Source organism: Oreochromis niloticus, linkage group LG5 (genome assembly GCF_001858045.2).
Source record: "Oreochromis niloticus isolate F11D_XX linkage group LG5, O_niloticus_UMD_NMBU, whole genome shotgun sequence".
Classification (NCBI taxonomy): domain Eukaryota; kingdom Metazoa; phylum Chordata; class Actinopteri; order Cichliformes; family Cichlidae; genus Oreochromis; species Oreochromis niloticus.
The window spans coordinates 3,583,913-3,597,675 of record NC_031970.2 but is presented as its reverse complement, the minus strand read 5'-3'; the positions used below and the strand labels follow the sequence as shown (position 1 = coordinate 3,597,675).

Below are 13,763 nucleotides of genomic sequence, written 5' to 3'. Positions count from 1 at the left end.
CTTTAAGCACCGGCACATTTCAAAAGTACCGGTTTAGCACCGGTATTGGATCAAACCTAAACGATACCCATCCCTAGTCGTGATTGGCCGACCAGTGATGGAGGTAACTGCAGAGACTAACACCACCACGGTTAAATGGCTGATAGAGACAAATACCCCAATGACTTTGGAGCGATTTAAGTCAGACTGAGATTGTTTTCTTGCAGTACTCTGTTAACTGGTTTCTTTAAATGTGCATCTTAAGTTTTAGCTTCTGGTTTCATGGATATCACGTGTGAGACTGGAAGGACACCAGTGCACTAGGTGACAGTATGGGAACAAGAGTCTGAGTCTTTCTTAATTTTAATTAAACAGAAAAGTCAGCTGAGTCAGACGCTCTGAGCTCAAAAATCAAACCCGAGCATGCCGACCCGCTGCGCTGTTATCTCTGTGGTTATTTAAAACCTGCATTTCTCCAGTTTTGTTAATCTGAACATTGAGCAGTAAAGATTACAATGTGAAAGTAAAATTGCTCTTTCCTTTTCTCTGAACGGTTCCTAAACTTCTGATGAGAGGATTCACACATCAACCTTTTATTTGTACGTCACTTTAAAGTGTTCACTAACAGAACTGCATCTAGGTGTCAGATCACGCTGCCAGTGTTTGGACAGCGTTCATTAAAGGTCTTCTCAAGAAAACAATGCTCCTACATTTTTCTGTCATTACAGAAAATCGAGCATCAGCGATGGACACGCTGAATGTGATGTCAGAACAAAGAGGCCGATACTGGCTGACTTCAGTGCCTGTTGGCTGCTGTCCTGCTCCGAGGCTTAATCAATCACAACGATGAATGAATTCATTTTCAGTTCACTCTCAGCTTTTCAGGAACCAAAAACTAGCTGGAGCTTCGTGTGGATACAGGAACTTGACAGCTTGACTCTTGAATAAAGGTGATTAAAATTAAGCTGAAAGATGGATGTGACTGTGAACAGAGGAACGCCGCGCTCTCATTTGGTAGCACCTCGTCAGTCTCAAGGTAAAGTTTTTTCTTTATCCTCCTTCTCGACTGTAAATAGGGTCACACTGCACTAAATGAAGGACATTCAGCAGAAATTAGGCCTCGTAGCTGAGAGCAGCAGGACTGATAGTTTTTACTGAGGCCAAAGATCCAAGGAGCAGGATGACTCCTGTACACTCAGAGCAGGCGGCCCCTGCTGGCCATAAAAAAAGAATAGCTGGCACATCCTGACCAGAGTGCCGGCTGAACAGCGTGACCGCACTGCTGTCCAACCTCTGTCATCTGATCTGTTTTCTCCTACCTGCCTGCATTCCTGAGTGATGCTGCTCTGTTCCCATCGTCATTTCCGCTTTCCCACGCTGTCAAACTCAATTCTGTCGTCTTGATCCAATAATCTTTTTGCCCGTTTTCTGAGAGCCAGTCGGTCTCTCTGTTCCCTGTGCTTTAAATCTCGCTGCCATTCTGTTATTCTGCATTTCAGACTCTCATTCATGCAACTCACCTCCTCCACATCCCCACCTTACCTGGATGCCTCAGCTGAGCCTCCATCTGTGGTGTGTTTCACCATGACTACCAGCTTCTAGTCTCCAGGGATCTTGTCATGCTTCCTACCATTAAACTGCTTTGATTTGGTGCGTCATCAGACTCAGTCTGTGTACTTGAGCTGTATTAAGCTCTATTTATTGAACTCCCAGCAGACAGCGAACTGAAGCGCGCTCACACGATCGAGCAGGGTAACAAATGTGTAATTCTGTCTCGTAGTTTGTAATTTGTCCTGTTTGCTGTTTGTGGTCTCTCGTGTTATCCTCTCCCTTCACAGAGCCGGGTTCTGCTGGAAGCTTTTTCACGTAAAAGGGGAGTTCTTCCCCCCCACTGTCACCAAGTGGGTTTTCCATATAAGCCTGTAGGATCACTACCTTAACATATAAAGAGCTTCGTGGCTGTTCTTGTGAACTGGCAGTATATAAATGAAACTAATTTGAATCTTGATGGCTTAATCAGTTATTAGATGATCACATTTTGAACCCAACAAACTGCTCTCACTGTTGGTCTCTTAGGTTTTACATTAGCTCAAGTCACCCTGAAATGCGAACACGGAACAGCTGAGAAGTTCTTTTGTGCTCATAAAATCTATTTAATGCTCCACAATCTTTGCAGCACGAATCCAAACTGGTATAAAAGCTTTTCTTTGCATATTCAAAAAGACTGCATTCATGGGAAAATGTGACATTATTAAGTTAGTATAATAAATAAATTGTCCCTTAAATGATATGTGATAAGCTACAGTAAATCCAGCCTGATGCTTAAGCAGCTCAGAGAAAATTAGAACGAGGGATTTGGTTTTAGTGTCTTATTTTCATTTATTTGATGCTTTGAATTGTTAAGAAACAGCTTCAAAATCAAAAAAGAACCGAGGCAGGATGACAGAAGAGTGGGGAAGGAAAAAGTTGAAAAAGAAATGATTGACTCTGATAAGAAAACACGATCAGTCCAATGAAATGACAAAAGCATACACATCTGTAGACACGGAGCACTTTTCTCTCTTTTTTAAACACGTGTGCTCTTTTCCATCTGTGGATCACAAACATGAACCTGGTGTCAAAAATGAAAACCATCAAGCTCCATATGCTGACATTAACCTTGGGGTTAAATGCAGGGCAGCTGTCATTTCACCGCACCGATCACTGAGCTGACGGTCACTGTGCAAACAGCGCAACACTCTGCTTCTAAAAATACGTCCACACTGTTCACAGTGCCCAGAAGTTACATGTAGCACTGCATGTAACATTAACTATTCATTTAGCTGTGAACTGTACATACTGCCATTTATTCAGAACGTCACAATGCACTGAACATTTTAAAAAAATGTCTTTTTAGTTCATAAGCGTGTTTTGTCATTTGTGCAGCTTTAGTCTGTGACCTGTCTTCGTGTCAACACCCTGCAGTGTAGAATGAATAAATACACATAAATGCTGTAACAGTACAGACAGTGCAGAGTGGGTCCACCTGCGACCACTGAATCTCCAGCTAACAGTCACGTCTGTGAAGGAAACCTACAGAAACCCTCCAAGCAGGAAGACTCAAACTTTCTGAAAGATAGCAGCAGTGATCTCTGGAGCACCATGCTGCTGCCAAATACAAAACTTGTGCAATGTATGAAATTATTTTCTTTTGATCATAAAACTAATAAGAAATGAATAAAACTAATTTCTTTCTGTTTTTGGTGGAACACAGATTGTGCCTCATATTAAACCTTCAAATGTAGAAGAAATGGTGCAAAGAATGTACCTTTTACAGCATTTGTGTTTCTTTTTGAGCCTTCGGTGCTTTTCAGGAGCATGGTTCTGTTACTTTCAGCTGTTAATCATGAGGTCCAATAATTAGAGAGAAAGTCTGGGTATATTGGACCTGTAGGGAAGAAAATGACATCCTAATCTAAATTTTCTACCATTCAACCCAATAAAAATATGAACCCTAACGCAGTTGAGAGTATATTGTATTTAATGACAGTTTATTGGTAGTTTTGACCAATTTGTCAGCTTGTTTCTTTACACAAACTTGAAAGGAAGTGGAAATTGCCTCAAGTGTTTGAATTATTCTGCTTGTTGAACTTGTTGGAATAAAGGATTAAAAACGAGCCTCTAGAGCGTTTCACTGACCTGCTGCTACCATCAGCCTGTTTGACTGTTTTCAGAGGGAGCCCTGAAGCCTCGCCTCAAGCCACACAAACTCCCAGCCTCAGATGCTTCAGTGCTTCTCAGGGACATTGTACTGCTAGCTTCTGCTATTGAACAGTCATTTTAATTTATTTGGACAAACGTTTTTTTTTTCACAACCTCGCATCAGTCCAGGTGGCGCCAAAATGCCACAAAAGATCTGACCGAACGATCCGGTGAGTTAGGAAAATCTGTCACTTCATAATCATGCATGCACTGTGCAGAAAACCTGCATGAGAGTCGGGTGCTGGGGTCTGACTGACGCTGCAAACAAACAGTAAGCAGGTGACCGAACTCACTGAGGAGCTCACACAGGCTCTACACAAAGTGGGTTTATTTAAGTTCAGACATCAGCCTGATTTCATTCTTTTATGCCTGCAAGTGCTTTTGTTTGTTTGTTTGTTTGTTTGTTTTGGTGCATTTTGCTGTTCAAGTCTTATTGTACCGTTACTATAAATGTGTCGCGTGTGTGCACTTGTACAGTAGGTTTCTCTCTCCATGTGTAGTAATGAAGTGCAGGGTTGTGATAATTGTAAATGTCAGCTCTGAGAGCATGTTTATCCAGCAGAGAAGCAAGCAGCTGAGTTCCTCGCACAAACCTGCAGGCTGCTGCACACTGGTGCCTCCCCTGGATCGGCACAGGCCGACTCAACAGGAACAAAATAAAATCCACTAAACTCATTTGACTTCATGCTGCAGTTTTTACATAAAGATGCCACCGCTGGGATTCCATAATGACGCGTTGGGTCACCGGCGTCTAATCACCAAACAGATTTTCTCTCACAGTAAATTTTGTTCCATTCTTCCAAACATTCTCTCCTCATTGTAATTACTGTAAAAGTTCAACACAGCCTGTATCGAATGACATCCCTGAACTACCACAGCACAGTCGTGAAGTGAGAAGAAACATCATTCAGTATAGAACGAGTGCAGCAGGGAGCAGGTGGTGCTCAGGGAGCTCCAGCAAGAAAAGAAAACTCAGAGTTTAACTTGGCTCAACACGAGCTGATGTAATGCCAAGCTGACCAATCAAGTGCATGCACGGTCCGATTACTTTCCAACGTATCATCCCTGAGGTAAAACATGAAGTACTAGCTTTAAACACATTATTCTGTTTGTCAGTACGGATTTTAATTGGTACCTGAAGCAACACGCCTCCACCTACACCACCCCTTGAGTGTCTGTAACTCATACTGAACATGGCTCATTTGTTTGTACAGTGAAGACACACACAGTATAATTCTCTTATTCCCTCGCACACACCCACGTGCATATCGAAAGCACTGCTGCTTTAAGACCCACTTGATCAACAGTCTTTAATTATGTTTGTCATCATGCAGCAGCCTCCATCTTCCTTCAGTAAAAAACACCAACTCTCCCCACTCCAAACTCTCCGTCTCTGCCCCGGGGGCCTACTTGAAACTCTAAAAGATTCACTAATTCCAATTAATTTACTCTCTCTGCCTTTAATTAAAAAACTCTTATGCAAATCGTGACATGCTCTGTAACACTGATTAATCTGAATTTTGGGGGATTTGTTTTGTTTTGTTTTGTTTTTTTAAAGCTTTTCCAATAATTATGCTAATGTATTAAAATATGTACAGTTGAACTTGGAAGGAAATGAGAAAAGAGGAGGTTTATACCTTATTTAGAAAGAATGAGTCTCAAAACAACTGATCCCAACAGAAAAGCAGATTTCATCAAATTACCTCCTAAACGGTTTTAGCTGCAGAAGAAGAAAAATGCCTCCCAGCACTGCAGATATAAAATATACCCGACTGTGGCATCATCCCACATACAGTACACGAGGGCGACTCAAATCGGATCAGATCTGGAGTGACTAAAAGATGATGACATACAGTATGGTGCCAAAGGCTTTCGGCATGTTCGATGATTGTTATCTCACAACACCATCAGGGAGGAGTCTGATCGGCCCCCAAACTCACAGCGATCTAAACATGCAGCCAGACTCACAAAGACTGTTTGCTGGAAACAGGAAGCAGGGCCCCAAAGAGCCCAGATCAACATCTCAGGCTCAGTCCAGGATCATACAAGCAGAAGACTCGGAGACGGACTGAATCCACCGAAAAACTGTGGCAACTTCTCCAAGACGCCAACCAAAATGTTGAAAAACAGTGCAGAGCTGGTGCTCTTAAAAGCAAACCTGGGTTTCCCACAGATTTAGTTTTGATTGCAGTGGCTCACCGTGTGCACGTGTGTGCTGCAAACCAAGCCACATGTGCATGTGGTATGAATAATACAGTTTTTCTCTACTTTGTGACAAAAAACAGACTCAATCATTTTGGCCTGCAAGTATTAGCTGTCACATGTGCAGCTTTCATTAGTGAGTCAGACAATAAGGAAACTTTGCCTTGATTTTAAAAACCTGTGGAAGTGTCTGGAACAAAAATGCAGGGCTGACTGAATACTTTTGGCAGTATAATGTATTTTCACTCTCAGCAGAGGCTGTTAGCGACGCTCTGGTTAAAATCCTCTTCAGACAGAAAAGAGTCACTAATGACTGAATGAGTAACAGGAGAGAAAGAAAGGCTCAGAGGACAATAAATGCTTTTTGCTGTTGTTATGTTCAACACGACTGCTTTCAGCCCTCAAACTGAACCATGATGCTGGAGTCAGTGAAGGTGTTAGATTCATCGAAAGCGTGAGTGTAACCGAGCCTGGGGTTTTACAGAGGCTCAGTGTAGTGCTGCAGGTTTACACACTTACCCTCTGTTGGTGACGATGGCTTTCTTCAAGTGAACGTAGCTAGCGGGAAAAACTCCCTGGAGAGACACAGACAGAAAAAATAACAGTGAAGAAAGACAATTAATCATATGACCATAAAGACATGCAGAGTAAAGACTATCCTCTGTGTGCACCAGCGAGACGCTCCTCAATAATTCATGTACGATAATGTGAAAGTTATAATGGAGGCTGATGGCAGGCTAGGCAGGTCGCTTCTTTTCTTTGATTGGAGATCTTACAAAGACAGAAAATGACAGCGAATCCACATTTTTGCAAAGATTTGGCCTTTTAAAGGCACGTGGTCCTAAACGTTTTATCAGCTGTAAAACAGCCTGTTTCAGTTTAAGTGTTGTTCTCAATAAATTGCATGTTCAAAAAACGTTTTGTCCCAATCCCATTTCTTCTTGTTCCATGCTGAAACTCAACTTGAAACCTTGTTAAGATCCAACCATGCAAAATAGGATTCTTTGACATTTTTCAAGTGATCATAAACTTTTGATCGGGGCTGTACAATAAAAGTGTATAATGAAGAAGGACTCTACAGGGTCTGAGGAAGGGTGGGGTTTATACAGGAAACGTTGGGTTCAGCTGTCTCCAACTGTCCTGATGTGGTGGGCTTCTCCACCAACCTGCTGTAGCACAAAATGAACTGCTTGGACTTGCAGCCGTCTCCACTGTGTTAAAGGTCAGTAAAGATCACACTGCAGAGAGATTACATTCATGCAGCGACGTTCCTGGGGCAACACTGATTAGACCAATCAGCTTAAACTGATCAAAACAAATCAGGCTTAGATGATTTTAGTTGGAGTAACACAAAACCAGCAGGCATGAAAGGCAACCAGTGAGGAAAGAGTCCCATGAGAGATTTTAGTATATTCAATTTATTGTCTTTAACTTTAAATTTAAAATTATTATTATTTGTTTTATATTTATTTTATTCGTTTTCAGGTTTACTTTGTAAGCAGTGACAAGCTTGTGCTCTACCTCTGGGGTTAAATTCTCATATGCACGGGCTGCTTTTCAAACTATGTGACACATCGAGTCACTAGAGGCCCTGACCTGAGATGAAGTACATATTAAATTCCTCTTCCCTTCTTTTCAGGGTGTAGCTCTAAGATTAGAAAAGAGAAGATAACAAGTTGGACCATTAAATTATTTGACATATTTATTGGATTTTGACTGATATTGTTCAGAATTGACTGACATGATTATTTTTTTACTGAGTTCTCCTCCTCAGAGCCGGCTGCACCGGCAGTGCACACCACAGTGTGCACCACTCTACTGTTTCACTGTTGAACCAAAGGCAGGTGAAGCATCTTCAGCCTTTCTGTGGAGGTTCTTAAGCAATCTTCAGACTTTTGGCACATCAGACTCAGGATGCTGTGCCCTCTTTCCTTTTCTGCATCTGTGGCCATAGCAACTAAAACCCAACATTTTCTATGAAAACAAGCTTCTGCAAGCTTGGCTTCCCAAAGTGGTTAAAGCACTGAAAATTCACATTTCTAAGTGAAATATTGAGGCCTTTGACATAATTACGAGAGAATCATCATTTAAACCTGCTGGCATCAATTATAAAGACAGGTTACACAATGCAAGGCCCAATCTTTCCCGCGTCCACAAAGAAGGCGAGCGCCATGCACGACAGCTGATCAGTTTATTTTGTAAAGCTTGTCCTAATGGATGGAAACCATGCTGCTCTGGAGCATCGTGACAGAAAGACTGGCATGCTGGTTCTTAGTTCAGTTCCATCACTTACTCAGTTGACTGTCAGTGATGGAGTTATTGTTGCTGCTGTAGCTACGTAGGTATGGAAAGAAACTATTTAAATATCTGTATAATTGCCTAATCAGGTGCATGAAACAGGCATAACAGATATACAGGCCTATCCTCCAGCAACATTTCTGCTTTTTTAACCTGAACCACAGCTTCTTCCTAGACTGACCAAGTAGTTTTGACACCTACAGTAAATCTAAGCAGTGAGTAAAACAAACAGAACCTCTTGAATAAAGGACTGTTGTCCTCTAGTATTTCAGGCTGGTGTGCTACAGCACCAATGTAAAGCCAGTGTTGGAAATCTGGTGTGGGAATGCATCGTTTTGCACCTTGCAGCTTTGCATTCTCACACTCTGGTTTTGCGTTACAGAATCTGATTTGTATAAAAACTCATTCTTCATCTTCAGTAGCCTCAGATTCATCTTCTGTCTTCATCAAGACCACGACAAACCCGCTGCCTATGATGCAGCGCAGTCGCAGGGTAACAGCATGCGTGTGTAACGTGAGGGTTCACTAGATGGTTTGGAATCTCTCTGAATAATTAGGAACAGCAAGAGGGAGACGGATAACTTTTTAGCAGCCTCTTTACTCTCAGCACACAGCAACAACCAAAACCCACACTTCCTGTGTGCCGCCCTCATGAATACTTCACTGGCCTCTCAGAAGCCAGGAAATCTCATACTCAGATCAAAACAGGGAAAACAACTAGGTAGATTTAACACATACTTATTACTGGTTTGAACATGCATGTCTAAACATTCAAACATGTAAACATGTAAATATCAAAACACGTAACCACCAAATAGCTACATAACTAGCTTTATAACCTTTGTAAACACCTCTTTGTATATCAAATTAGATTTAAATTTACTTCTACACTTTACATTTTCCTCCCCCCCTCACATAAGAAACGTCCCCGTTTCCCTACAGAAAAAGGAAAAACAACATGCTGCAAGCAAAGGGGACAACAATAAAACAACAGCAAAACCAAAAACAAGTTCAGTTCAAAACATAGTCCTTGAGGTATCTGGGAGGCACAACTTGACGTCTCCCACATCGCCGTGAAACACCAGATTCTCGATGAGGAGTTGAGGGGACAATGTCTGATTGGTGTATCACCACATGGCCAGAGGGGGAAGTCGTTAGTCTCAGACTGAGGAGAAGGGGACAAAAGAGAGTGGGGTCGTGACTGGTTTAGAGGTGGTGGCTGACAAACCTGAGGGTCTGATGAGGTTGCAGGGCTGCGGCCCTGAACATTCCAGCTCCCTTTAGCTGCAGATTTCGAAGCTGTGAAGGGCAAAGCACCTGATAATGCAGTCAATTGTGGAATCTGGGGCTGTACAGGTATGTCACCAGCAGGCGAGTTGGTTCCACCTTTAGGGACAGGTGCATTGTAAGGCCTGAGACGATTGTAGTGAACAATTTGAGTCTTGTCTGATTGGTCCAGGAGGTAGCGAATCCTGTACGTGACACCAGGGTTTTCTCCATCTGTTCCAAGGCACTCCATTATCTCAAAGGGGCCATTCCAATGTGGAGCAAGTTTCTGCTTTGCTGTAGTGGGGTCATTTAACCACACCACGTCACCCGGAACATAAGGAGTGTGTTTGATGCCCCTATCGTACAGTTGTTTCTGCTGGTTGTGGGCACAGTCTCTGTTCCATGCAGCAGTGCTGAAGGCAGACTGAAGTCTCTGAGTCAACTGAGTGACGTAGTCAGCAGGAGAAGCAGAAGCAGATGATGCTGGCATGTTGGTAGGCAACAGCATATTAGCAGGCATCCGTGCCTCATGTCCATGTGTGAGAAAGAATGGCGTAAACCCCGTGGTAGAGTGAGGACTGGTGTTGTAAGCCAAAGCAACTTGATTGAGGCAGTCATCCCATTCGCCAGGCTGCTGAAGGAGTAACTTAGCTAACTGGTCAATAAGTGTCCGGTTGAACCTCTCGACCATCCCATCACACTGAGGGTGATATGGGCTGGTCCGTGTCTTCTGGATGCCTAGCAGCTGACACAGATGTTTCACCAGGTCAGATTCAAATTGACGTCCTTGGTCTGTGTGCAGCATTTCAGGGACGCCGTGCTGACAGATGGAGTTGTCAAACAGGCATTTTGCAACTGTTGTGGCACGTTGGTCTGGGATAGCATAGAGATTGACATATTTCGAGAAATAGTCTTGAACAACGAACACATACCTGTTGCCACAACTCGTGATGGGGAGTTCAAGTATGTCAGCTGCCACCTTTTGAAATGGCTCCGCAGCAACAATTGTTTTCATTGGAGCTCCGTGATGAGGTGTGGGATTCCGTCTGGCATCACATAGAGTGCATTGTGTGCACCATATTTTGATGTCACGTGACATGAATGGCCAGTAATATAGCTGCTGAGCACGTTTCAGGACCTTATCTGCTGAAAGGTGACCGGACACTGGGTTGCCGTGCAGCAGCTGTAGGACAGTGTCTTTTAAAGATTCAGGAACAACCAATTGATGCAACACTGATTTTTGGGATGGGTTGAAAGCTTTACAACAGAGTAAGCCATTGTGAAAGGTAAGTCTAGAGTACTCATGCCATAGCACTTTTTCCTGAGGTGGGCATTTTTTCATACGCCAGTAGGGTGGTTTCCGACCCTTAGCTTTCCAGCCAATCACTTCTGACAGTACAGGATCTTTTTGTTGTTCACTTTTGAGATCATCTTCAGGCAGCTCAAGCACAAATGTGGATGAAACAGATAGCGCTGCACACTGCAGTCGTGGATCAGGAAAGTCATTGCATGGAATGTGTTTTTGGTCAGTACTGCAGGGACTATGGTTGGGCAGGCCTGCAGGACCCACGCACCTCTCTTCAGGTTTCAAGGTAGCAGAAGCAGTGCAGAGTGTGTCCTGCTCTACGGTTTCACCAGTGACAGGGCGACGTGACAGTGCGTCTGCATTGAGGTGGCGGTGGCCATCTTTATGAATCACAGTCCATTCAAAAGGATCAAGTTCAAGAGCCCAGCGAGCATGGCGACCAGTTCTATCACTGTCAATGGGTATTTTCCGAAGACCCAGGAGAGGCTTGTGATCCGTGACAATAACAAATGGCTGCTTGTAGAGATAGTGACGAAAATGTCTAACTGTCCAAACAATGGCCCAGAGTTCTCGATCATAAGTCGACCACTTTCTTTCTGCCTTTGTAAGCGCATGGCTAGCATAGGCAATGACTTTCTCTTGCTGTCCCTGTTTTTGAGCTAGTACACTGCCAATAGCTGTGCTTGAAGCATCAGTATACAAAGAAAATGGCAGGGAAGGGAATGAAACCACTGGAGGGTTTGAGAGGGCATGTTTCAGATACATGAATGCATCCTGGCACTGAGAAGTCCATTGAAAAGTTGCATGCTTTTCAGTGAGAGCATGTAGGGGGACACTGTGGTGCGCAAAGTTTTGAATGAACTTGCGATAATATGAACAAAGTCCAAGGAATGACCTTACTTCTGTCGCTGTTTGTGGAATAGGCCAAGCTTGCACACTGTTCACATTTCTGGGGTCAGGCTGAATGCCATTTTTTGATACAGTGTGGCCCAGAAATTGTACTGGATCTTTGGCAAAACAGCATTTTGAGGGGTTTAGCTTCAGGCCACTTGCCTGGAATCTGCCGAAAATTTCTTCCAGGTGCTGGAGATGTTCTGCGAAAGAGCGGCTGTAAATGAGGACATCATCCAAATACACTAAGCAGGTTTTCCAGGGAAGGCCACGAAGTACCATCTCCATTAACCGCTGACATGTGGCTGGAACGTTTGTGAATCCCATGGGCATAACCGTGAAGTGGTAAAGTCCACTGCCGGTTGTGAAAGCAGTTTCCTCACGATCCTTCTCTTCCAGTTCAACCTGCCAATAGCCATGTTGAAGGTCCATTGTGGAGAACCAGGCAGAACCTGACAGAGCATCCAGTGCATCATCAACCTTTGGAAGAGGATGAGAGTCTTTGATTGTCACTGAATTGAGTTAAGATAAGATAAGATAAGATGGCCTTTATTAGTCCCACAGGTGGGAAATTTGTTTTGTTACAGCAAAAGTGCAAAGTTATGTAGCAGAAATTAGAAAACACTGGAATGCAATAAAATACAATAAAATAAAATAAAATACTATATACAATAGAATAAAATAGAATAAATAGTTTCCTATAGTCGAGAGTTTCCTATAGTCGAGACAGAAACGCCACGTACCATTTTTCTTTCACACCAACACAACTGGGGCGGCCCATGGGCTGTAGCTTTCTTCGATGACACCTGCCTTTAAAAGGTTGTCAACTTGAGTCTGTATCTCAGCTCTCTGTTCGGGTGTCACTCTATAGGCTCTTTGTTTAATCGGTGTAGCATCACCTGTGTGAATATGATGCTTGATTATGCCTGTGTGACCTCTGTCTTCTGAGTGCTTACTGAAGATTCCTGAATACTTCTGGAGAAGTGATTTCAGGGACTGAACCTGGGAGTGTGACAAGTTTGTTTCATCGATTTCTACCGGCAGAGTCGAATCATACACAGGTGAAGTAGCACAGCAAGTCTGCTCCAGTGGGATGATATCAATAGATGAGCCTGAATGAAACTCACCAAGATGCTGTCCAGGGTGCAGTTCGATTTCATCGCTGGAGGGATTAAGCATTCGAACCACTGTAGTACCATTCTGAACTTCACTGAGAGTGTGAGCCACAACAATGTCACATGTTGGATTAGGGATCAAGACGCCATAGTAGTCTGTTGGAACAGGAGAAGCCGGTGTGGCTGCTGACACACAGGCTGTGATCAGAGTTTCACTCATAGCTGGAATTTTGGTTGGCGCTAACACAGAAACATTACAGCAGGCAGCCACCTCATGTCCTTTGGGCAACAGGGGAATTTTCATGTCCCACAGTTGCAGTACTTTGTTTTTGAGGTCGAGAAGAGCATGGTGCCTCTGCAGAAAATCCCAACCTAGTATGACTGGCTGGTAAGCACCTCTGAGAACTTCAATGTCCTGCTGCCATACCTGAGTCCCAAGCCTAATACCAATAGTTAACTTGCCTAGGATTTCCAGACGTTCTCCATTGACCGAACGAGCTGGCACAGAGGATGATACCATAGGCCGTTTTTTCAAAGCTGGATGAGAGTTTCGAAAATCTTCACTCACAAGGGAGACAAAGGAACTAGAGTCAATTAGAGCACACACTTCAATGCCCTCGACAATAGCCAAGACGTTAGAGGAGACTGATCCATCAGATTCTGAGGGGAACTGGGGGATGTTGTTTTGGGGCTCTGACACTGTAGCTGATGTTTGTCCCTCAACAGCAGCTAATGAAATGTGCAGGCCTTTCCGGGGACTGGAAACAAACACTGGTCCTACTGTAGGACCCATCATCTCTAACTCTACGTGGAGCAGGACTGGGACTGCGTCGGTATCTGTTATTGTCAGGGTAATTGTACCTGGAATACTGGGAGGGCTGTTGGGAATGGTATGTGCGTTGATCGTGTTTCTCACATTTGTCCCACTCATTGAACCTCTGGGGAACAGGGGAAGAAGGACG

The 13,763-nt window shown here is 43.6% G+C and overlaps 1 protein-coding gene across 6 annotated transcripts in view; it reads right to left on the bottom strand.

The window, feature by feature from the left end:
• The window catches only part of LOC100707136 (dedicator of cytokinesis protein 3), a 297,568-nt gene that overhangs the window by 168,178 nt on the left and 115,627 nt on the right, over positions 1-13,763 (bottom strand). For all 6 annotated transcript variants that reach the window (XM_019356781.2, XM_019356779.2, XM_019356780.2 and 3 more), the window contains exon 4: positions 6,442-6,497. In XM_019356781.2, the coding sequence (XP_019212326.1) occupies positions 6,442-6,497 (56 nt within the window). The remainder of the gene's footprint in view (positions 1-6,441; positions 6,498-13,763) is intronic.